General features: G+C 45.4%; 5 protein-coding genes and 1 pseudogene across 16 annotated transcripts; 3 read left to right on the top strand and 3 right to left on the bottom strand.

The window, feature by feature from the left end:
* The first annotated feature begins 79 nt into the window (after window positions 1-79).
* On the top strand, window positions 80-1,242 carry LOC117833173 (serpin-Z1). Its single transcript, XM_034712589.2, has 2 exons — window positions 80-289; window positions 398-1,242. Exon 2 carries the CDS (start codon window positions 629-631, stop codon window positions 1,130-1,132), a length of 504 nt encoding a protein of 167 aa, XP_034568480.1. The 5' UTR covers window positions 80-289; window positions 398-628; the 3' UTR covers window positions 1,133-1,242.
* Window positions 1,243-1,292: 50 nt separating this feature from the next.
* LOC117833172 (uncharacterized) lies at window positions 1,293-1,901 on the bottom strand (annotated as a pseudogene).
* Window positions 1,902-3,336: 1,435 nt separating this feature from the next.
* On the top strand, window positions 3,337-9,185 carry LOC117833069 (type I inositol polyphosphate 5-phosphatase 5). 6 transcript variants are annotated; one of them, XM_034712447.2, is made up of 12 exons: window positions 3,337-3,647; window positions 4,499-4,693; window positions 5,534-5,648; window positions 5,733-5,814; window positions 6,055-6,135; window positions 6,285-6,357; window positions 6,512-6,616; window positions 7,097-7,751; window positions 7,879-8,072; window positions 8,156-8,264; window positions 8,349-8,494; window positions 8,635-9,185. In XM_034712447.2, exons 3-12 carry the CDS (start codon window positions 5,622-5,624, stop codon window positions 8,831-8,833), a joined length of 1,671 nt encoding a protein of 556 aa, XP_034568338.1. In that variant the 5' UTR covers window positions 3,337-3,647; window positions 4,499-4,693; window positions 5,534-5,621; the 3' UTR covers window positions 8,834-9,185. The 6 variants fall into 6 exon arrangements, with proteins under 6 accessions (XP_034568338.1, XP_072146302.1, XP_034568337.1 ...); XM_072290201.1 differs by lacking the exon at window positions 4,499-4,693 and having other exon boundaries at window positions 5,583-5,648; XM_034712446.2 differs by lacking the exon at window positions 4,499-4,693.
* Window positions 9,186-11,982: 2,797 nt separating this feature from the next.
* Window positions 11,983-20,811, bottom strand: LOC117833068 (uncharacterized). Of its 7 annotated transcripts, XM_072290199.1 has the most exons (10): window positions 19,453-20,811; window positions 19,228-19,354; window positions 18,967-19,111; window positions 18,372-18,529; window positions 17,838-17,922; window positions 17,659-17,749; window positions 15,887-17,417; window positions 13,881-15,112; window positions 12,522-12,601; window positions 11,983-12,252 (listed from the first exon to the last, which is right to left on the bottom strand). In XM_072290199.1, the coding sequence occupies exons 1-7, from the start codon at window positions 19,478-19,480 to the stop codon at window positions 16,009-16,011; spliced, it is 2,043 nt and encodes a 680-aa protein (XP_072146300.1). In that variant the 5' UTR covers window positions 19,481-20,811; the 3' UTR covers window positions 11,983-12,252; window positions 12,522-12,601; window positions 13,881-15,112; window positions 15,887-16,008. The 7 variants fall into 7 exon arrangements, with proteins under 7 accessions (XP_072146300.1, XP_072146298.1, XP_072146299.1 ...); XM_072290197.1 differs by having other exon boundaries at window positions 12,522-15,112; XM_072290198.1 differs by having other exon boundaries at window positions 11,983-12,601.
* Window positions 13,959-14,603, top strand: LOC117833077 (uncharacterized). Its single transcript, XM_034712458.2, has one exon. The coding sequence runs from the start codon at window positions 13,959-13,961 to the stop codon at window positions 14,418-14,420; it is 462 nt and encodes a 153-aa protein (XP_034568349.1). The 3' UTR covers window positions 14,421-14,603.
* A 146-nt stretch (window positions 20,812-20,957) lies between the features above and the next one.
* Window positions 20,958-21,854, bottom strand: LOC117833076 (triphosphate tunnel metalloenzyme 3). Its single transcript, XM_034712457.2, has one exon. The coding sequence runs from the start codon at window positions 21,719-21,721 to the stop codon at window positions 21,092-21,094; it is 630 nt and encodes a 209-aa protein (XP_034568348.1). The 5' UTR covers window positions 21,722-21,854; the 3' UTR covers window positions 20,958-21,091.
* Between the last annotated feature and the right edge of the window lie 307 nt (window positions 21,855-22,161).

Genomic DNA, 22,161 nt, shown 5'->3' with positions numbered 1-22,161 from the left:
GACGAGACGGACAAGGGAGTAATGGATGGATTATTATTTGTATACTGTATTGCAACGACCATGAGAGTGCGAGATCAACTGCAGGTCCATGCATGGTATCTGTCGTCTGCAGGTCCCTTCTCTCTTCGTCTCTAATCCAATTCAATCGTGTACAGAGTTTACATGTCGACTCAGGGCTCTCTCTCTCTCTAGGCCGAAGCACAATTCAATTGTGCAACAGACTGGACTTGCGTCCCCCAAAAAACCATATGGATCTTCTATTTAAACGGCGGCCTCAAGTCCAGTCTTGGTGCGTATCCTAACCGAACCCCACGTTCTTTGTGCCTAGCAGCCCTTATATTTTGCCTGCTTGGGATCCATGATCCATCCGTAACCAGCAATAAGTCCGCACCAGCAGGCAGCAGCTACAGAACATGGAGGACGACCAGCTCGCCGCTGCAGCGCGAGACCTCGCCGCATTCTCCATGCTGCTCATCCGCCACCTCGGCGGCCACCACCAAGAAGAGACAACGGCGCCCAACAAGCTCCAGACCACCAACATGGCCTTCTCGCCCATGTCCTTCCACGCCATCCTCTCCCTCCTCGCTGCCGGGGCCACATCAACGGCAAATGGGAGCGGAGCTTCTCCATGTACATCTACCTCCCCGACGACCGCGACGGCCTGCCGGACCTGGTGCACGAGCTCAGCTCCAACCCGGTTGCTCTCCTTCACGGAAAGGTCGTGCCCGATCGGAAGGTCCTCGTCGGCGAGTTGCAGATCCCAAAATTCGACGTCTCGCTGCAAGCGGACGTCTCCCGTCTCCTTGCAGACCTTGGTCTGGATCTGACGCTGTTCCGTCCCGCCGGCCACTCCTTCTCCGAGATGGTGGCGCTGGCCGAAGCCGATGATGAGGATATGCTGCCACCGATGGCTGTTCCCTCGATCATCCAGCAGTGCTCCGTCCGCGTTAACGAGAGAGGCACCGTCGCTGCAGCAGCCACCGAGCTAGAGATTTTGGGCTTTGGCATGGGCGGTCCTGAGCCTGTTGTCGACTTCGTTGCTGATCACCCCTTCCTATTCTTCATCAAGGAGGACCGTAGCCGTGTGGTTCTTTTCGCCGGCCAGGTCCTTGACCCTTCGTCACCACGTTAGCTAATCGATCGATTAGCAGTCATGCATCGTCTCCTTTATTTATTATTAGCTCGTGGATTTAGGAGTCTACGATATCATGCTTTGAACCATTCTGTCCACTGTTGCTCCTCGATTGTCTTCTCTGATTTTTTTTACACACCAAGCATATGCGATCGCCGCGTCAGTCCGCGGCAAAAGGTGCTTCTACAGGGCTGCTTCTTCCTTGCAGCAAACCAGGGATGTTCCGGCGGTGCCCATACTCGTAAGGGAACCCAGCCGGCTGACCATAAGCTGTGGCATCGGGGAACCCATGCACCTGGAAGCTGAGCAGCGGGAACAGACCCCCGAACGCAGCTGAGAACGTGTAGTTCCCCCACCGTGCATTGGCCAGCGGGATGCCTCCGCCCATGAACCACGGGTTCTGGTTGGCGTTGGGGAAGTGGTTGTTAGGGTCAGCCTGTGGAGCAGTTGCAGGCCTCTGCCCAGCTGGCCGGTTGGGAATGTCAGCCCCTGGGACATTCTTTGACCTTGGGTCGACACGGTCCTTGCCACGGCCATACAGGAGGACGAGCTTATCCTCCTCAACAACAGCCTTGCACACTGGGCATTCTGGCGAGTGCGAGTGGATGCGCAGCCATTTGTAAAGGCATGGCCAGCAGAAGAGGTGGCCACGGAGCGTTACAATAGGCTCCTGTGGCAGCTCAAAGCATATGCTGCACTCGAAGCTCCCCCGGCATCAGCACCATGCACTGCTGCTGCCGCTTGTCGATTCCCCAACATTTGCCGCCATATTGGGTGTTCCTGGAACTGATATTAGCTGCAATGGATTAAAATTGCCACAATTGTCGCAGCGACAGCCAATTTTCTACACATTCTACATATCTATGCTGCTATAAAATTTGTTAGTTCTGAATCAGGATTTAACATCTACGATATTTTGTTTCCCGGCAAAGCCATCTACAAGCAGTTCCCGCCGTTGGTTAACCACAACGTCTCGATGTACGGGACAGGCATATATCTAACCATGTCAACCAGTCAGGCTGTCTATTGCAAAAGAATCATTTTTGGCATCTGTCAGGTCAGTTTGTGCTAGTACTGGAGAGCCAGGATCTCCACGTCCCATGCTCGTACGATATTCCCAATTGACTAATAACATTCCACAGAGTGCATTATTACAGGTAGAAAGGAAGGGCTACATTTTCATGTTCCTAGTTTTTGGTACATGTACAAGTGGGTGAATGAGTGTGAAGAACTAAGTTGATGCCTTTTTGTTCTCGGTTCCTTGTCCCTACTAAGTGCTACATTACAGGTGGGAACTAAAGTAGAGAGCGTGTCTACAAGGAGTAAAAAAAGGTTAATAGGTGCAGCATACTAATCCACGGAACAGGTAGCTAGGACGCTAGCTTTGTGTCCTGAAACAGGAAGAGATACAGCAGTAGCCCAAGATACAGCAGCAGGTATTGTTGGTCTCCATTTTTCTCCTTTTTGTCCATGCCACTGAGGATATCCTGAACTGATATTGAACGAGTGTGATATGGTTCATAGTTGTTCTTTTATTCCCATAGTGCAAGACATATTGATCTTTTCCTCAAGAAAGAAAGAAAGATATATTGAACTATCTAAATCCTAAAGAGAGTAAGGCTTTGATATTTTCTATTATGCATCGTATTTTCCATTCTAATCACCATGAAACCGAGTTGTCTTTTCAATGAGCGATCGATCGTTACTAGTAGTCTTTAGAATTTTGTTAAATTTTTCTTAAATTTGATCGGTGGGTTAAGGCCGTCCCCATAGATTTGCACTAAGAAAAAGCTAATCCATATCGCTAATCCATCTTGGACTTGAGAGAGACCAACAAGCTGGAAGTCAAAGCAAGTTAAACTAGTAGCCCCGGGCCGTCAGGAGGTGGTCGTCCAAGATCATCACCAGCATGCTACCACCTTACTTGGAGACTCAATTCAATTCAATCTTTTTTTTTGAAAGGAATTCAATTCAATCTGTTTGCAAGGATCCAATGATCGAGACGAACATGCACTACTCCTCCGTGTTGGCGTGCACGAAGCAGCTACCTGCCTGCCGTTGCATGCAGACGCCGCAGGAGACAAGGAGCTAGCGAGACCTGTTTGGGTTTGACCGAGGCAGCAGGCGTAGGAGGCGGAGGCACCAACCACCGTGCCCCACGTCGTCTCCCGGCCTCCTCCTCGTCATGTCAACCTCCTCCATCCCCGTCGTCGTCCCCGGCAGGCAGAGGCACGAACCACGACGACATCGCCATCGCTTCTTGCCTCCCAGCAGAGCCGGCGGTTTCCTTTTTTAACCACTTGTTCCCCTTTCAGACGACCGTTTCCTTCTTCCTTTCCAGTTTTGCATTCAAGCCGCATCCTCTCCATTTGGCAAGCACGCCTCCTCTCCCCGTCCGTCGCCATGGCCATGGCCGGCGGCAACCATTCAAGAGGCAGGAGGTCCATGAAACTGAGTCCATTCTAATCATCAACAGGGGCGATCAACCTACAGGCCGGCCGGCTTCTTCGTTGTGGTATGCGTATCATCATGTAACTTCTCTTCTTTCTCAATCCCAACTAGAGCTTCTCTTCTTCCACTGAGGTCACGTACGTCCTCCTCGACAAACCGACACCAGTTTCGGCACGAGGCTTTGCCTTTGGCTTTCGCTTCGGCACGCCAGCAGCTTCCCAACTAGCTTCTCTTCTCTCGATTTCCTTTCATTTTTGATTATCTGCACTGGCTTTGGGTAGTATTTCACTTCATTATTGTTTTGGATTCGCTTCTCGATCCTTTTTTTTTTGAAACAAGCTAGCAGGAGAGCTGCTGCTATATTAAAAAAGAGGGATGGCTTCTCGATCTCTTCGTTCCCTCAACTTTTCTTCCTCTTAGCTTTGCTTTTCTGGTTCTCATGCTTTGTATTGCAGTAACAGAGTTTTTCGTTTACATCTTCAGTGGTCAGTGGATGATACCAATGGCAATCTTTTTTATTTATTAATTTTCAAACTTTATCACAATTTACCTGCGCATGATATCAGATTCCATGCTTTTCACTGCTCTATGCTGTGAGCTTTTGTTGCTGCTTCCAACTTACCATGCTCTTAAGTTTCCAATGAAATTTGGAAAACGGCTACCTTGTAGAATCAATATTATAGTCGTATTATTGGTCTTCCACCTTCTTGGATTTCGTGTGCAAATGGTCATTAGACGTCTGATTACTACTTTATTATGAAATCAAGGTCATTATTCTACCCTTCTGTTTCAAAACTTTCAGCTATTTTCTAGCTTCCGGTGGTTCCCAGAGTAACCACTGTCCTTATTTGGATGCTTCATTTGAATTCTTAATGCAGCACTATGCAGTTGTTGACAGCCTTGGTTTATATGTAGGTTATTTTATTCAGTTCGTGACAACTTTTCCTTTATTACCGGAAGACAGCTTGTCAAACTCCCCATTTTCTGAAGCATCTTTGTGTTTTCCGACTGTCTGTTCAATTACTTTTCATGCTTCCCAAAGGTTTGCAAGATCTCCATGCACATTCCCTGCAATGGCCATTTCTGGATCCACCAAGAGTTAGTATATAGGTTAGTCGAATATGCCTATTCTTGTGCGAACAAATGCGACTTCGTCTCATTTTATTGTCCATTGTTTGGGTGAGGTTTCCTGTGGTTTGTTTCGTTTTCTCCAGCATCTTATTAAATAATGTTTCTCAAATTCCAGTTATCTTATTGGCATGTCCATGGCAGCAGCAGTTGTATCCCCTCCATTTGGAACTTCCCATAATGCTTTTAAATCTGTTTTGGTCAACTACTACTGTTCCATTGGATTGGATCATCACTCTAACTCTGGACAAATGTCCATCATGTAGATTTTTTCCTTTGAGGCTGGACCATATATATGCTTCACCATCGTCTATACCATATTCTTGGTCAAAAAAATTATAATTTGTTCATCCTTGAAATGAGCAAGCAAAAAGCCCTGTTTTGTGCTCTCCATAAATTTTCAAACATTTTTATGCCATACTTTGTGAAAAAATATTTTCTTTTTGCATAAATGTTTTTCTGTTCTAGATCATTGTTGTCTGTTCGGTTGGACGTTTCAGTTTGTACATCTATTTTGAGAGGTCTTCTGCAGAAAATTATAGTGTTCTGTTTGGTGATGTGATCAGATTCTTATGTCCAGTTATGTTCATACTACTATTCAAGTAAAGTTTCTAAATAAGCTGTTGGTATCTTTTCACTTTCATGTTTTGGCTTTGAAATTCTTTTGGCATCAGTCTTTGTCCAAAAGAACAAGTCTTGAAACCCTGTAGCTACCTTTGATTTCCTTTTTTTGATCACTAGACTTTTCTACATAGTTTCGTGCAACATGAAAAATTCTACGGTTCTACCAACCTAACTTTCTCTAAAAAAATCCTTCTGCAGGCGTTCTATTACCTCTGTTCATTGCTTAATGGTTGATCTGTTTCATCAGCTGTTCATTTGATACTGGAGGTAGAAACTCTCTGCAGAAATGGAGCAGAAACCCAACAGAAAGAAGGTACCATGTTCTCTCTTCATTCATTCAAGTTTCATAATCTGTGAGAAAAAGTACAAGTCAGTTTATCTACCCTCTCCTTTTCAGTTTCTCTTTCCAAAAATTATAGGAGCAAAGGATGGGAATGCCTTGTCAAGGCATGGTGCCGAGTCCTCCATCAACTCCACAGGTTGGAGATCTCGAGTTCATAGCATCCTTTTTAACGGCAAAGCAAAACACTTTCTCTACATGATGATAAGAGAATACATTTCCTTGTGGGTCTTTGAAAATTGAAGCTTGATGCATATTAGCTTTTCTCATGGCCATGATTGCTAACTTCAAGTTGGCAAGAGGAAGCATACTAGATGTCTCCTGTTATAAAAATTATTTAACTTAATCAAAAGTTAAACGCCATTTACGTTTTTTTCAGTTGATTTGAAAGAGTCCCCAGAGAGGTCATCAGTGGCTTCCCCCTCAGCATCATCCTCATCCTTCTTCAAAAGTCTTTCCGGTATCTACTATTTCATCTTACTCCACTAGTCTTCTGCACTCGGTCATTAGTTAGTTTTATTTTCTTCTATGTATTATCATAGTTCTTTTGACCTTGAATTATAAGCCTGGTTTTCCTTCCCCTTTTCTAACTTCATCTTTCTAAAATAGAAAGTAGAAGTCTAAAATTCAGCGGCTTCAGTTCTCCTCCAACAACTACTAGTGCCCATGTAGAAGCTTTCAGGTGAGCATAGTTGTCAGTAAAGTCCCTAATTATTTAAAGCTCTACTCACTTTTTTTATGCGACTGAAATGTTCATTTCATTACATGTCACAAATAGCATATTTTCATTAGCTCAAGTTTAGATATTTACTCTGTTCTTGCTCTGATCTTCATAGGGTGTTTGCAGCCACATGGAATGTAGCTGGAAAGACCCCGGGCATGGGTCTCAATCTTAATGATTTCTTGCCTTCGGATGACTACTCAGACATTTATGTGTTAGGGTATGCACAAATCTAAACATCACAAATTTGCATTATTGCTATTGTCATATCAGATAGAGATTTACATGTCTTCTACACAATGCATATCTTCAAACATCACACCCTCTGGCACGTTTCCTTTTGAGCTTATATCGTTGTCCCCTCGGTAGTTTGTCGGGTATAAAACACCAACGATTTCAGCACATTGTCTGTTCTTTGAGCTTCGTATCATGCAAACCAGTCATAATTTTCTTTTCTTGTGGTTGTCCTGAACAAGATCTTATCCAACAGTTACCTAGCAACTGACACTGTCAGCTATCTACTCATTAAATTAAACTAATTACATCGTGGAAAATCAGTTACCGCAGTAACTTGATCAACATCCTAATGCAGCAAGCAAAATTGAAATTGTAATCCATGGACTAAATATCATTTACCTAAGTTACTTTGAAGTTGAAATAGTAACACGATAGGATTTTTTTTCCCACAATTGCAATGCAGGTTCCAAGAAGTCGTCCCCCTCAACGCCGGCAACGTCCTTGTGATCGAGGACAACGAGCCGGCGTCGAGATGGCTCGCCCTCATCAACCAGGCGCTGAACCGGCCCTCACCAACCTCCGACGCCTACGCCTCCGCCATTTCCGAAGCTGCTGCAGCAAGCTTCTCGTTCAGCCGATCCGTTGACACGACGGCCTCCGCCTCCCCCGTATCCGCCCTCCAAACGCCCAGCTCCAGCCCGCTCGACCCGTCGCGGTTCCACAAGTCCTCCAACAGAGAGATCCGCCGCGCCGCCATCACCCGCGGCCGCCGGCTCAAGACGTGCCCGTGCCCGGCGGAGCGGCCTCGGAGTCGGAGGTCCTACAGGGCGCCGTGCCTGATGGGTTGCGGCAAGAACTCCAACGCCGTCGAGAGCGACACGACGACGTCGGACGAGGACGACGAGGTCAGAACCAGCAGCTTTGCGGTGGCCGACGTGAAGAGCCCGGCACCGGCGGCGGTGGCAGCGAGCCGGCGGGAGAGGTACTGCCTGGTTGCCTGCAAGCAGATGGTGGGTCTGTTCACCACGGTATGGGTGAGGCGAGAGCTGGTGCGGCACGTCGGTCATGTCCGGTTCTCCTGCGTCGGCCGCGGCATCATGGGCTACCTCGGCAACAAGGTCAGCACTCAGCACTCAGCAAGCTCATTCAGTCCATTGCAGCTCAACTGTCTGAAATGGCTTTCCATTGTCATGTCCATCTTCGTCAAGATCAAACATTCAAATGTCATCATGTCTTTGGTTTCAGGGTTGCATCTCTGTGAGCATGTCGCTGCACCAGACGAGCCTGTGCTTCGTGTGCAGCCACCTGGCCTCGGGGGAGAAGGAAGGGGACGAGCTCAGGAGGAACTCAGATGTCGTCGAGATCCTCAAGAACACGCAGTTCCGACGGCTCTGTAAGAGATCAGGCCGCAGGATTCCGGAGAGAATCCTTGACCATGAGTAATTTCTCATACACTACCCAATGTGCATTCACTTCATGCCAAAATTCAGAAATGCGAACTGACAAGTGTCAATGGTTGCAGTCGTGTGATCTGGCTCGGTGATCTGAACTATCGAATCGGCCTGAGCTACTCGGAGGCCAAGAAGCTCGTCGAGGCAAACGACTGGGGTACTCTCTTCGAGAAGGATCAGGTGACTGACCAAATTCATGACAGTGTAGGGCACATACTCTGTCAGAGTTCTGCAAGTGTTCATTGGGCATTCTGAACTGAACAGCTCAAGACTGAAAGGGAGGGTGGAGTTTTCAGAGGGTGGAACGAGGGAAAGATTTTCTTTGCTCCCACATACAAGTACTCATGGAATTCCGACAACTATGCTGGTGAAGACGTCACGTCGAAGAAGAAGCGAAGAACACCAGCATGGTAAGGCCTCTCACCACACACATCCTGCATGACAAATGCAATGATCTTTTGACTTCAGAACAAGCCTGCAGTTGTTTCAGTTTCAGCATTGTGAGGTTACTAAAATGTTCAGTGCTGGATCAAACAAAAACATTTTGTAGGTGTGACCGGATTCTCTGGTATGGTGAAGGGATAGTGCAACTGTCCTACATCCGTGGGGAGTCGAAATTTTCAGACCATCGTCCCGTCTGCAGTGTGTTCATTGTCGAGGTTGCGGTTCCCGACAACAAGCTCATCAAGTTTGCATCAGGTCCCAACATGAAAGTTGGCGTGGAAGAACTCCTATTTGCCCCCTTGTAGCAGTCTAGCAGATAGCACTACATGGAATGCAGAATTTTGCTCAAGATCATAGTACAATTTCCCCCTGAAGTGCTTGTTATCTTACTAGGCGTTGTTGACTACTAGTACTGATGAAGTTATGAATATGATTCATAGTAGAATCAAGATTGTCCCATTGGGCTTTGGGTTGAAATCCAAGGGTTCCCAAGACCATGACAACAGAACTGATACCGGATAATAATTAATTTGATTTAGTTTGCGGGAAAATCTAGAAGGCTACTAGCATACTGCAGTCATATGCATCTGTGTACTCTGTTCCATACATGTCAATCAAGAACAAGATGTAAGCATGAAATGTTCACATTTGGTATCAGATTATGAAAAACATCAAATCAAACACAAAAGTGCCAGTTTCTTTCAGAAGATCGACATTGTCCAGAAATAGTTGATTAAACAACTATATTACAGAGTACAAGAAATCTTCCTCTGAACAAAAATTCAATCCTCATTCCTTTTTCTCGGCATTTGGTACTACAGAAATCACTCTCCCCCGTGAAGCAATCAAGCCATCAAGGAATTAGACAGAAGCAAGGGAGAGAGATTTGTTAGGCAATGACAATAGACTTGTAGCTATATCTTTCGAAGAATGGTACAAGGAATCAACCATTTGTAAAAGACTACGAATATTGCCAACACAAGTTCGTCCAAAGAAACTGCCATCATCATAGAGTACAAACTTGTCGAGTTCACTCCAGCATATAACTAACAACTTGCTATGTAAAAGCATGAAAGATAATCACCTATGCACGAATGGGAATTTCCAGGGGACGGGCGCCAAGACGCAATAATTAACATCATAACATTCCACAACCTTCAACTCAGATCATTATCAGCTATTGACAATGCTACATATTACAATATCCTAACTGAGAAGATGACATTGTTTGATTTTTTTAAGCAAAAGGGCAAAAGTGCACAATTGAAGCCTCTCAGCTACTTTTTTTTTTGGTTTGCAGGTTTAGTAATTACTCTAGGCCTCATCTAAATCATCCAAAGTTTGATGCCCACCACGTTCCTTATCATGACCTCCTGTTGCACATATCAATAGACATTAGCAATTGCGCTCTTAAAGTGTAACATGACATAAAAGGAAACTGCGTGTTTCTAGTCAAACTAAACAGATGCAGTCTCCATATGCCTTCCAAAATGGCAAGATTTATAGTAAGATATTTTGCATTTGTTTCTGTTCATTGGTAGTTTTTCTCAATCCCCTCTCCAATTCAACATGTACTATCGCAAAAAGAAAAATCAACAAAACCATGTTCACATAGCCAGGCTAATAATTTGTCAAAGACCACAAAGTTTGAATCTTAGTGCGTGCACAGCTTAAGAAAAAAGAAAGAAAGAGGGCATATAAAATAGTACCTGAGGTTTGCATGCTTTGGCCTTCAGAATTTTTGGCTTGACACCTTTCACCTTCAATTTGTATCCTCTTGATCTTGAACTCTTGCTTTATGCCTTGAATTATGTCATCTTTCATCTTCAACCTCTCTCTAGAAAGTGGCTCATTCACTTTCGGCATAATCCAACACTGAAAAAGTGTGCAACTCAGCCTTTGCAGTTTGTACAAAGTCAACCTTTATGCTGAAAATCACAAATGCAACTGACAATATCTTATTAGTTATCATATAAACCTTTAAAGTTTCCAAAATTGGAGCAATGTAGATATGACCCTCAATAGTGAAAAGTGACATTTTGTGACCTCTAAATGAAATGTGGGATGTGGGGGTACATGTTATTAGCTAATGAGGCACCAACACCCCAAAAAAGAAGAAGAAAAAGGAAAGTGCAATAAGATGTCGTAGCGGTCCCAGTTAGTGACAAATTCCTTCATAAACTCCTGAAGAAAGAAAAAGAACATATCAAACAACATAACAAAAGAAAGTGAATATAATAATTGCAATTGGAAATACTTGCATTGACATTTTGGAAAATGACACAATCTCTAATGTGTCAAATCATTACTCTATATTAGAATATATTTATTGAATCCAACAAAATTATGATACTTCAGAAGTATAGTTTCCAGAAACAACTACCCATATGAGTTTTACATGTCCAAAATAAATAGTTTAGAAGTTATTGATAGTGAAAGTTTGGCTAGAACCAAAGGCAAGTATTATTTGTAACCAGAGAGAATAAATAAATGCTATTACAATTATGCTATTATCTGAACCTGCTTTTACTCGAGTATATAAACACATTAGCCTATTGAACGGATGAAGCATACTGCATTGAACATACTTTATTTAACAATTGTGTTGAAGAGTTTCTAATTGTTTACGCTGGTTGGGTAGTTTGGATAATAGTTTGTTTGTGGGTTTGCATTTGTTTCATATATTGAAGAGAATTTGGTATGGTTTGGTTATGCCTTATGGTCTTGAACTTTGAGGTTAGCATGGTTTTAGCCCATGGTGGAAACTCTTTCGTAGTTGGGAATTGTTGGTGAGGTTTGCATTTGTTCACCTCGGGGTCAGGGTTGGATGGTGGCCAGGCCCTGAGTGGAGTCCACGCGTCGTGGAAAGACGGCGAGGCGGCGGCCATCTTGGTCGCCAGAGATCGAAGGAGAGCGGCCATGGCCACCACGAACTGAATCTCCCTTCCCTCTCTTGGTCATGGGTGCACCTCGGTGAGCATGTCGCTGCAATGGGGGAGAAGGAATGCGACGAGCTCACGATCGAGCAACTCCGACGTCGTGGAGATCCTCAAGAACACGCAGTTCCGCATGCTCTGGGAGAGATCCGGCCGCAGGATCCCGGAGAGGATCCTCGACCAAAGCAATTTCTCATACACGCTACGCTACTCACTGCGCATTCACTTGATGCCAGAATTCAGAAATGCAAACTGACAAAGTGATAATGGTTGAACTCGTGTCATCTGGCTCGGTGATCTGATGCTACTGAGATTAGAAGATTAACGAGAGGCAATTGGAAGCATGTCTGAGATGCCGTTAACCATAATCTGGTCAGATTGAAAGTGCTTCGCATAGTGTTATTTCATTATTATTTCAAGAATCAAGATTGTTCCTTTCTGCATTGGGTTGGACAAATAATATCACACCTTGGTTTTTGTACTCTGTTCCATACATGACTCTCAAGTTGCAAGTCAACTGAAGAATGAAAAAACTCTCATTTGGGCCGCGCCCTTGTTATTTTTCATGTTGCGAACTTGGTGCTGAATCAAGAATCAGAGAAGTCGTACATGGTGTTAATTTCCTTTCTCAAGATCGACATAGCCCCCAAAGAGTTGGATAAACATGTATGATCGGGAGTCTGAGAACAGTACAACTCAAATCATTTCAAGACGGATGGTTCCTTCGAGCATTGTCAGTCCTCATTCGCGTCTCCCGGCATTCAATACTGCAGAAAGCGCTCTCTCCCCTGCAGCAGCAAGGAATTAAAAAGAAGAGAGAAGGATCTATAGGCAAGGATAAACATAATTACCTCAGTGCCATACTTATACCTCATGAAAAATGGTACAGAAGAATTCACTCATTTGTAAACACAAAATGAATGCTTTCTTATATAAGACCACGAGTTATAAAACATCGCCAAGTCTAAGAACTAACAGTTACCAAGGTGCAGAACAAAAGCTAATTAGATTAAAACAGAAGATTTAGGAATGTGAAAACCAAAGCCAAGAAACCTACTTGTAAATGTAGATATCCGCCTCCGGGCCCAGTGCACGGTTGCATGAACCACAATACTGCAGAAAACGGAGAGGCTGCATCTGCATGTTTCCAGGTGGCAGTGAATGAATACAAATGCCAACCTCAGTGTGGCTGCCCTGTGTTTCATCCCTAGTTCCCGTTTCAGCCATCTGATCAAGCTTCTGAAATCTTGAGGGTGTGGTGGCCATTGTGAGGGAGCACTTTAAGTTTTTCTAACGGGATGGCACGGTAATCTTTGCGGGCAATTTGTTAGTTTGTGTGCTTCTCTCGCTATATATATCGACTTTGTCAGGTTACCTGTGTTGTTGTTTTCAGTACATGGTTGAGAGAGATGTCCGTGCATAGAGAACTAGTGATCCTTAAGAGTCGGCAGGCACCCTTTTTTTCCTTTTTAAGGGAAAGAGGACATGGTAGGTGGGCAACCATTTCTACAGGTTGATTGATGATACTGACCCGATGCAACATTAGTCATCCAGGAAAGCATGGTCATATTAGTAATGCAGTAATGTACAGCATGTTAACAGTTCGTAGAGTAGATTGCTTAATTTTGCACCACTCATGTGCTTGGTGTTCTATAGCTTGAAATGTTTGCAGATTAACTGAAGCATATGTGGACAATGCAATATCATAGTTCATACTTATCACTGGAATGCAGAATGAGGCTTCTTGCTGCTAAAAGTCCTAATTGGGATAGGATGATAGAATCGTCTACATAAATATTAATTACTATGCCTGGGCCAACAAGCTGTAGTTGATGCTGTGTTCCTTCAAGAAAAAAAATATTTAATTTGTGTTCCTTCAAGAAAAAAAATATTTAATTTGTATCATTTGATAGAAGAAGACTATTCATTCCAACTTTTGTTGGTTGGTAATTGTTATCACTCAAATAATTGAGAAAATGGCAGGTTCTTTTCAAAAGAGAAGAGAAGGATAGAATCTCACTATCAACGCATAACATCAGCATTGATAGTTCTTTTCAGATGTCAATTCAGCCGTCTTTTATTGGTTTCTTTTTTTTCTGCAACTAAACGACGAGGCACTGATGTGCTTGTGCTGATTTCACGAGAAGCCTTTTCTCCATATGTAGAACATTATTGTTGAGGATTGTCCATGTCCTCCTATTCAGTATTGGTCATAGCTTAGGGAGGAATTGCAAACAAGCAGCCATGTTGGTTAATAAGGATTTGAATTTCTAGAGTTTGCTGGTTGCAGTATTTGATTATTCATTCCAAATTCAAACTCAAATTAAGGTAATTTGTTGTTATTATCACAAAAGGCCAAAACCTTAAACAATTTCCGGACATTGGATTGAAAACGAGGGGTTGAGATCAGACTCACCAGGTGACTGATTTCCCAGCTCCTGTGATCTCCTTCCGTCGAGTGAGCCACCGTCCCACGACAGATCGAGCCGATCCGATGGCGAGCGGCGCTTACCCCGTGCAGCTCCTCCACCGCCCCGGCGCCGCCGAGGGCCAGTGGCGCAACCTCGGCGCCGCCTACGCCGCCGTGACCTTCCTACGCCCGCAGGGGCAGTCCCTCGTCCTGTACGCCGCGGGACCCGACGGCCAGCCGCAGCAGCCGCGGCGCATCGTGTTCGTGTACCCGATCCTCCCGGGCGACGCCTTCGAGCGGCTGGACGGCGCGACGCTGTCGTGGGCGGAGCCCGAGTGCGGGGATGAGTTCGCGCTCTGCTTCCTCGACGACGCCGCGTGCGGGGCCGTCTGCGGCGCCATCGCCCCGGTGGTGAGGACCCCGGCGGTCGACGGCATCGCGGACATCCTGGCGGGGCTCCGCGTGGCGAGGGAGGAGGGCGCGCCGGCGCCCGGCGGAGCGGACATCGCCGCGCGGCTCGCGCGGCTCAGCATCGGCCGCCCGTGAACTGAAATCGAGGGGAACGGAAAACGCCAACCAGCTGCTGCTTTGAGCTAGGTTCCTTCCAGTTAGGCAGTTGTCGTCTTCAGTTGAGTCTTTCTCAACGCAGTTCAGCTGCCTGTGTAAGCTGTACATACAGTTGTATCTGCTAAATGTGATGGGAGTAATAACGCCAGTGCTCTTCCCTCATGTTTCTCTCTATGATTGCAAAATTTGTTCAGTGCTTACTGCAGCTTCATCTTGACGAGATGCTACAATGGTTGAAACAGTACAAAACACCACCAGTTTCTCCAGATGCAGACCTGTAACTATCATGACTAGGTACTACATGCACAACCACAGGACATGGATATCAGACAATGGATTTTTGACAAGTACCACTCTTGATATCAGATGATAAATTTCCATCAAATACACAAGTCTCAGCTTTTTCAGCTTGAAAAAATTGAGCCCTGTGCCAACAGTTACGCCAATGTGGCAACATCATACCAGCATTATATGACAGCACAACACTACAACAGCGATCCATCCTGGTTGCTCCTAACAAGATGTGGATCCTAATTGTAAATGTGCCATTCTCTTGAGAAGATAAATTATACCAGCGACAACTTCAGCAGAATTGATATTTGCCAGTTCTCCGCGCCTGACTGTCATAACATCTGCTGTAAGCTCCACCAACGCCGGGAGAAGCAATGCATCTGTAAACTTTCACATCAACAGTAACCAAAATCAAGTTAACATTGATCTTCGAGATAAAGTGGGAAGCATTTTTCCACAAAGTAAGAAATAACAGAGCAAAACTCGGGGCATCAAGTAAATTCATTCTGCACGCTCCAATATAACAAACTAATTGACAGCACAGACATACAAAACTTATCTTTATGTTTGGATTTTTTTCCCCTGACAAAACAAAATTGGCGAGATATTTTTTTGAGGTAAATACAGTAGGGGAGGCCCCAACTATGTTAAATATATTAAAATAGGGTTACAAACTGTACAGAAAGTTAGAAAAGATGTCAGCAAAGATCTAAAAAAAGAATGAAAACGACAGCTAAGAAAAATAGAGAGCGTGTGAGTTAGTTAGCATAAGGAGTCTATCCAAGCTAGAAAAGGAGCTCTTTTGTCGCTCTTGAATCTGTGAGCCTGCAGAGTAGCATTTGACTTGATGATTATGCTGTGGTGATAAGTTATTAGATTACTGCTCACCCCTAAAAATAAGGGGATTGTAAATTTCCACCATCTATGTAGAACTTTCAAAGCATGTTAGAAGGTAAATAATAACAAAGCATACAAAGAGCAACCTCTTATGATATTTATACACTGGAAAAATGTTACTAGCAAAAGCAAACTAGTAACTTTCCAGTCATATTTAAGATTGCAAAATTACTGGCAAAATTAGACATGTTGGTACATATTCAAGAGTGATCAATGTGAACTATAAACATTTGATAATAGTTGAAGAAAATGCTCACCACATTCGCACCAAATAAGGCGCCTGATTCCAAGCTCTTCATATCAGCAATACATCAATACACTGCGTATTTCTCAATGGAAAAGTGAAAAGGTGAAGGCAAGTTCACTCTAAACAAGTAACTTAGAAGTCTAGTGGCATCCCAAACATATCGTTGATCTCCGCCATGACATCACGAGTGGTGATTGTGGGCTCAAACAGACCATTCTCATCCCCAAATTTGCAGGAACTGCTCTGACTGGCTTTGCAGGTGTTCTCTTTTAGGTCATCATCAGCTAATATGGAGAAACCAGAAACTGAAACTGCTTTTCCATCTGACAGCGCATTAGTTTTCCGCTTTGTTTTCTCACCCTTGAAGTTCAATGGTTTCCCAAACATGTTATTTATATCATCCATAGCTTCCTTTAGATTGACAGTTGGATCCACTAATCCATGGTGGCATGCATTTTCCACCTTAGGCTCATCATCAATAGAGGATCTAACAAACCTATGAATGACTCTGTCTTCTCGAAGCCCATAACAAACAGGATGAGAACCTTCACGATATCTTGTTCCAGAATTAGTTTGAACTGGACAGAGCAAAGTATTATTATCATGAGTAGGCTGCACATTTCTGGAATTTATAGTTACACCAACAGTTTTCTCACATTGTTCTTCTTCATCATCTGGCAATATTGCAAATCCTCCAACAAATGGCTTCTGGAAGTCACTTTCGCCTTGATGCCTTGATGAATCACACAATGGTCTTGGAGGAAGCCCGTTATTCTTGTGGTACGTGGCATTCTGGATGCTGCCATTAGCCTCATTTTCATCCTCAAAGATTTGAAACCCACATGTTTCCTGATCTAACTTCATGTTTTCTTTCCCAGTGTTCCTATTTTGTCCTGCATTTTGGTCGCTGCCATTAGGACCATCCTCATCAACAAAGATTTCAAACCCACTTGTTTCCTGATTTAACTTCATGTTTGCCTTCCTAGAGTTCCTGTTTTGCTCTGCATTTTGGTCATTGCCATTAGGACCATCCTCATCAACAAAAATCTCAAACCCTCTTGTTTGCTGACTGAACTTTGGATGCTCTTGCTTCATGCTATTCCTGTGGAGCATCTTTGAACCATTACAGTTAGGTTCATCTTCATCAACAAAGATATCAAATGCACTTGGTTGCTGATTAAAATTTGACTTTTCACGCTTTGATCGTCTCTTGAGCATTGTCTCAGGTTCCACTGGTTCCAAAAACATGCTACTGATGGCATCCATAGCCTCCTTAGTGTTTATAGTTGGTTCAACTAGGCCATGATGGCAGGCATCTTCAGTTTCTGACTTCCCAACCAATGCAGAGCCTACAAACCGTACAACTACAGTATCATCGCTATTACAACGGGACAAATTCTTGTTTGCTCCTGAGTTGCCTCTGGATAGCATACCAACTTTAGCAGGTCCTAATGGAGGATGACGACCTAATGAAGTATTAGAACTGCTTCCTGACTTCTGAATTGTATTGGATTTCAGTTCTTTACTGTTTCTGCTTTCACCTGCAACATATTCCAGAAATAAGTAAGGTAACACTGGAACAAATCATCCATTATATTTGCATGTCAATTAAATCAGAAAATGTGTTATGACAAGGAAAGTTTGAGGTAAGGATCTAGAAGAAGTATGGTTCTTTTATTTTGGGAGAACTAACCAATAAGCTTTTAATAGAAAGAAAAAGTGGCAAATGCAACATTGGTTACACCACGAACTGATTTGTGTACCCTTTTTTCACAGGCCTACCTTCAACTTGGGTCATAGGTGTAATACTAGGCCCAGCTTTCGTAGGCATTATTTCACTTGGACCAGCTTTCCTAGGCATTCTTTCCTGCAGCTAAAACACATAAATAAAAAAAGGAGGTGAACAAATCAAACATTGGCCATGGTCTAGACTGAATTAATACATGAAATCAGAGTCATACTTTATCTTTCCTCCTCTTGTATGATTCCATTCGAAGAATAAACTGTTCATGTGCTTTGTGCAACTCACCAATAGGCTCTGCCAGGCTATTAAACAATTCAGTAGGTAACCAGCTTTATTCTGAAAGGAACTATGTACTGAGATATATTTTAACATGAAGTGTTACTTGCAATCCTTCTTCCCTACTAATTGCCTCAATGGTTAAGTGTTGCATAACCGTGCATACTGTTTTAGTGGAGCTGTTCAGGTTGGTCATGAGCCTACCATGCGCATCCAGGAAAAAAAAAGATCCAAAGATCTCCAACTAAATTAAATCAAAATGAAAAAAAGACATTATTTTTTTTAGCTACTACTATTAATTTGCAGCAGGTGAACCTGAGATATGCCTAGTTCCAGATGATGAAAGTACAGGCAAGATATAGTATTTCTGTAGCTCATAATATATCAGGTATAGCTAATGGAAGTTGAGCTCACACAATAATAAAGATTATATTAGCAGAAGATTGTATCGCGAGCCTATGAGGTAAGAGCTTACTTCTGGATTCCCAGACGGTACATCTTCTCTGCATCATTGAACCTCTTATGCTTTTCATAATATAGCGCATAAGCCATATAAAATGAAGCTCTCTTAAGACCTATTCCATTCCTCTCCATCTTCTTGAGCAATGGCTTCGCATCCGCCACATAGTCCATCTACACAATTAAGAAACCCAGTAAGATAATTTCTTACAACAAGGGTTCCAAAGCCAAATGGAGGTGCTGAGCTCAATAGTCACTATGACGCAATTGACACTACAAGTTTCCAGTGAGCCTATTGTTTTAGTCGAGATTTTTCAAGGAAACATTCGCAGCAAGATATGATGAAATTTACAATATGAACAAACAAAAGGTACTGATATGATATCAACGCATCAGATAGAAATTTCAATCGAGCTGGTGCAGATTCTGGAGTTCACTCCAAAAAACCACAAAGCCCCAAATCGAACAATGTCAGAGTGGAACTGCAATCAACTGCCGTCCTCTCTGAATAGTCCCAAATAGAGTTACAGAGCGCATTCGGGTCAGCAGTAAGAGGGCAAGAGGCGGAAGAGGATCGAGACGGCAGGTTGCAGCAATGGGAGGTTTAGTACCAGCTGGATCCAGACGCGGAGGTAGCGGGGGTCATCGCGGTAGCGCAGGTCGTCCTGTAACTCCTGGGCGCACTTCTGGAGGAACCTGGGCAGCTTCTCCCGCAGCGTCGCCGGCGGCAGCGCCCGCTCCATCTTCCGCATCCCGCTGGCAAGCAACGAGCGGCGGATTAATCGATCGACCGACAAAGGGAACTATGCGTGCAGAGGGGGGCAGGGAAAGAAAGAAGGGCAAGGGAGCGGCGGATGATGGTGGTGCCGTACCGGAGCCATGGGCGGAGGGGGTCGGATCCGGAGTAGCTCCGGATGTCGCCCACCACCGACGAGAGGAGCTCCTTCTCCTGCTCCGCGTATGCGGCGGCCATGGCTCCGATTGGATTTGGTTGGCGGCCTGCCGACAAGACGAGCAAGAGAGCGAGGAGGAGAGGAGGCGATTAGAGTCTGCTTCCCATTTCGAACGGCAACGGCCATGGGAGGGGTACGGCCCACCTGTCATCCCTAGTGCACGGCCAACCATTCATGGGCTCTCAGCTCTGTTCCCACGAGGCCACTGCAAGCCGAGCAGTGATGCCGGTGACAAAATGTTGCAGAAATCTCATCACGACCACAGGAATCATGTTGTGAATAGATCTTTAGCTCTAGATGCCACACCTAGCTGACACTTGAAAAACAAGGATTCTGAACTGAATGTGCTCCAAAAGAATGCACACAAGTTGGCACACATATCCATACGTATACTTATTAAACAGCAAGCACCATCACAGAAGTTATCAGCTCATAACCAGCAGGCATTATCATTGAAGCTCTTTTTTCAGGAGGAAGTACTTTGCATAGGAGAAGACAAAGGGAAGAAAGTAAGACGGGCATCGCTCTCACGATGAGCAGTCCATATTTGAGCAGAGCAAGAGCAACACCCAACTGCCAGATTTGAGAATGCCAAAGGTGCTTCTCAGCAGCAGCAAGAGCAACTGCAGATGATCCAAGTCTGCGGGCATGTGATAGATGTTGAACAATGAGCAGGTCTGGCCCTGGCATCAAATGCAAGGAGAAATTTGCGCTGTTAACACTCAAAACGTTTGGCTTCGCAGTTTTGACATCCCAAACATGAGGTCGCTTGATTCATTGACATTTTACATTTCTAATATGTTTTCTTTTCTTTTTTCCATTATTTTGGCATATGAAATACAATACAACCCTTGCCTCTATCTTTCTCTATCCCTTCCGCTATCTCTATTCCTTCCGTTCCAAGTCCAAAAAAAACTGATATCGAAGAAGAGGAAGAGGAATTGACTTGCATGTATGCTGTGTGTATTTTGGTTCCAAGTGCTGTTACCTGCTACCAAATGTGTGAACTATATGTAGAACTACTCGATGAACTATGTGAACCATATGTGAACTTGTTCCATTTTGTGTTGCTCGTCGGGTGTTTGTGATGAACTGTGTTGCTCTTGTCTCATGTATGCTCTTAAGGGCTAAGATGGTCATGTTAGGTGTACTACACAGTGAAAATATAAAGGAACAGATGTAAAAAGATGAAAATGTCAATGAATCAAGCGACCTCATGTTTCGGATGCCAAAACTGCGAAGCCAAATGTTTCAAGTGTCAACGGCGCTGATTTCTCAAATGCATGTAACACACAACACTCCATGCGAATCTAGGAAGGAAACACACAAATGACCATCAAAGCAAGGCAGCGGCAATTGATAAAGTTATTTTCCTGAAGTTGAACATAGCAGGCAGTCAGGCATCCATGATGCACCATCAGGTAGAGTTCGTAAACAGAATGAAAGTCAGAGCAGAAATGGCAGCTTGAATTTGGGTATTTCGATTAGCATAATTGGTTAACTATTCATACTCATTTAAAAATGGCAAGCATGTCGAAGTAAATTACTACTATAAATCAAAGTGGGGGAGGCATGAATTTTGAGGAAACGCGAAGTGCAAGAACGCAGCGCGTTTCATCACATGAATAATAGATAGTAGAACACAGAGATGAGTTAACCAGGGATTTGTCTTCTGAAATGCCAATTATGGTATGCTAGATGAGATGCCACCGAAGACTTGTATGAAATCGAATTACATAGAAGACGCCACGCTCGGAGATACCAACAACACTTGGCTGCCTAGTCAAGGAAGCAGCTTCCCTGCCATGAAGCAGGCGAACTTATTGCTGCGGGAGTACTCGTACGGCACGCCGGCGACCGTGAGCAGGCGCTCCAGCACCTTCTTGACCTGGTCAGGCTCCGCCGTCTCGCACTCGAGCTCGTAGCTGGTCCCGAAGTCAAACCGCGTCTCATCAAGCTCCAGCACGAGCCCTTCGTCCTCGAGCTCGTAGACGGCGCGGGTGTTCCGGAAGCCGCCGAGGCAGACGAATGGCGCGGCGTCCCCTCCGACGCCGTAGTCGGCGGCGACGAGGCGGACGATCGGTGAGTCGACCCCGCCGAGGCGCGCGGGGTCGGCGGCGCAGGCGAGGGCGATGGCGGGGTCGAGCGGCTCCTCGACCTCCTCGACGCGGCTGACGCCGGCGTCGATCCGCGGGCGGCGCTTGAGCGCGAGCACCGCGCGGGAGGGGGCGCGGTCGTCGGGGCCGTAGAGGCGGACGCGGAGCGCGGCGGTGGCGGCGGCGAGGGTCCGCGCGGCGGCGTCGAAGAAGAGGTTCCGCTGGGCGTGGGTGCGGCGGAGGCGGGGCGCGAGGAAGGAGGAGAGGCGGCGGTGGGCGGCGGCGTCGGGGAGGCGGATCTTGATCTCGACCTCCATGCCTAGCTAGGAGGGTCTGTGGGGGTTGGGTGGGGTCGGGGTGGTGAGGCCGATGCGGTGGGCCTTGGAAGGCGCGGCGCCGGGCGGCGGGTGGAGGAGGTGGAGGAGGGGGTTGGAGGAGGAGGTGTGCGGGGCCGGGGCTGGGGGCGGCGTGGTGTAGCCGGGGAGGGTGGTGGGTGTTGGGGTGCTGCCGGCGGCGGCGCGGAGGTGGTCTTCCAGCTCGTCGCGGTCGGAGGGCCGGAGCTCGATGCGGGTGGGGTTGCGCCGCAGCATTTGGGATTTGGATTGGGATGGAATGGAGCGGCGGGGCGGGGAGGTTTGGATCGAGCTCGCCCTCTCTGGCGTGTGGGCCGGACGTGAGCTGATATCTGTAGCGCTCCACCACCGTGGGCCGGACGTTCTCTTTGGATCGAGTTCGATTACGAAAAAAAAAAACAATG

This window comes from Setaria viridis, chromosome 8 (assembly GCF_005286985.2).
Source record: "Setaria viridis chromosome 8, Setaria_viridis_v4.0, whole genome shotgun sequence".
Classification (NCBI taxonomy): domain Eukaryota; kingdom Viridiplantae; phylum Streptophyta; class Magnoliopsida; order Poales; family Poaceae; genus Setaria; species Setaria viridis.
Note: the sequence above shows the minus strand (reverse complement) of the source record. Positions and strands in the feature narration are given on the sequence as shown.

Coding starts and splice junctions, on each gene's coding strand:
- LOC117833173 (XM_034712589.2), top strand. CDS start 629: ATGTACATCTACCTCCCCGACGACCGCGACGGCCTGCCGGACCTGGTG.
- LOC117833076 (XM_034712457.2), bottom strand. CDS start 21,721: ATGGAGGTCGAGATCAAGATCCGCCTCCCCGACGCCGCCGCCCACCGC.
- LOC117833069 (XM_072290201.1), top strand. CDS start 5,622: ATGGAGCAGAAACCCAACAGAAAGAAG. Junction 8,265..8,348: donor CTCTCTTCGAGAAGGATCAG/GTGACTGACCAA, acceptor TGAACTGAACAG/CTCAAGACTGAAAGGGAGGG. Junction 8,495..8,634: donor AAGCGAAGAACACCAGCATG/GTAAGGCCTCTC, acceptor AACATTTTGTAG/GTGTGACCGGATTCTCTGGT.
- LOC117833077 (XM_034712458.2), top strand. CDS start 13,959: ATGGCGAGCGGCGCTTACCCCGTGCAGCTCCTCCACCGCCCCGGCGCC.
- LOC117833068 (XM_034712443.2), bottom strand. CDS start 19,480: ATGGTTGGCCGTGCACTAGGGATGACAG. Junction 18,530..18,966: donor TCCGCGTCTGGATCCAGCTG/GTACTAAACCTC, acceptor TTAATTGTGTAG/ATGGACTATGTGGCGGATGC. Junction 17,750..17,837: donor ACAAGAGGAGGAAAGATAAA/GTATGACTCTGA, acceptor TATGTGTTTTAG/CTGCAGGAAAGAATGCCTAG.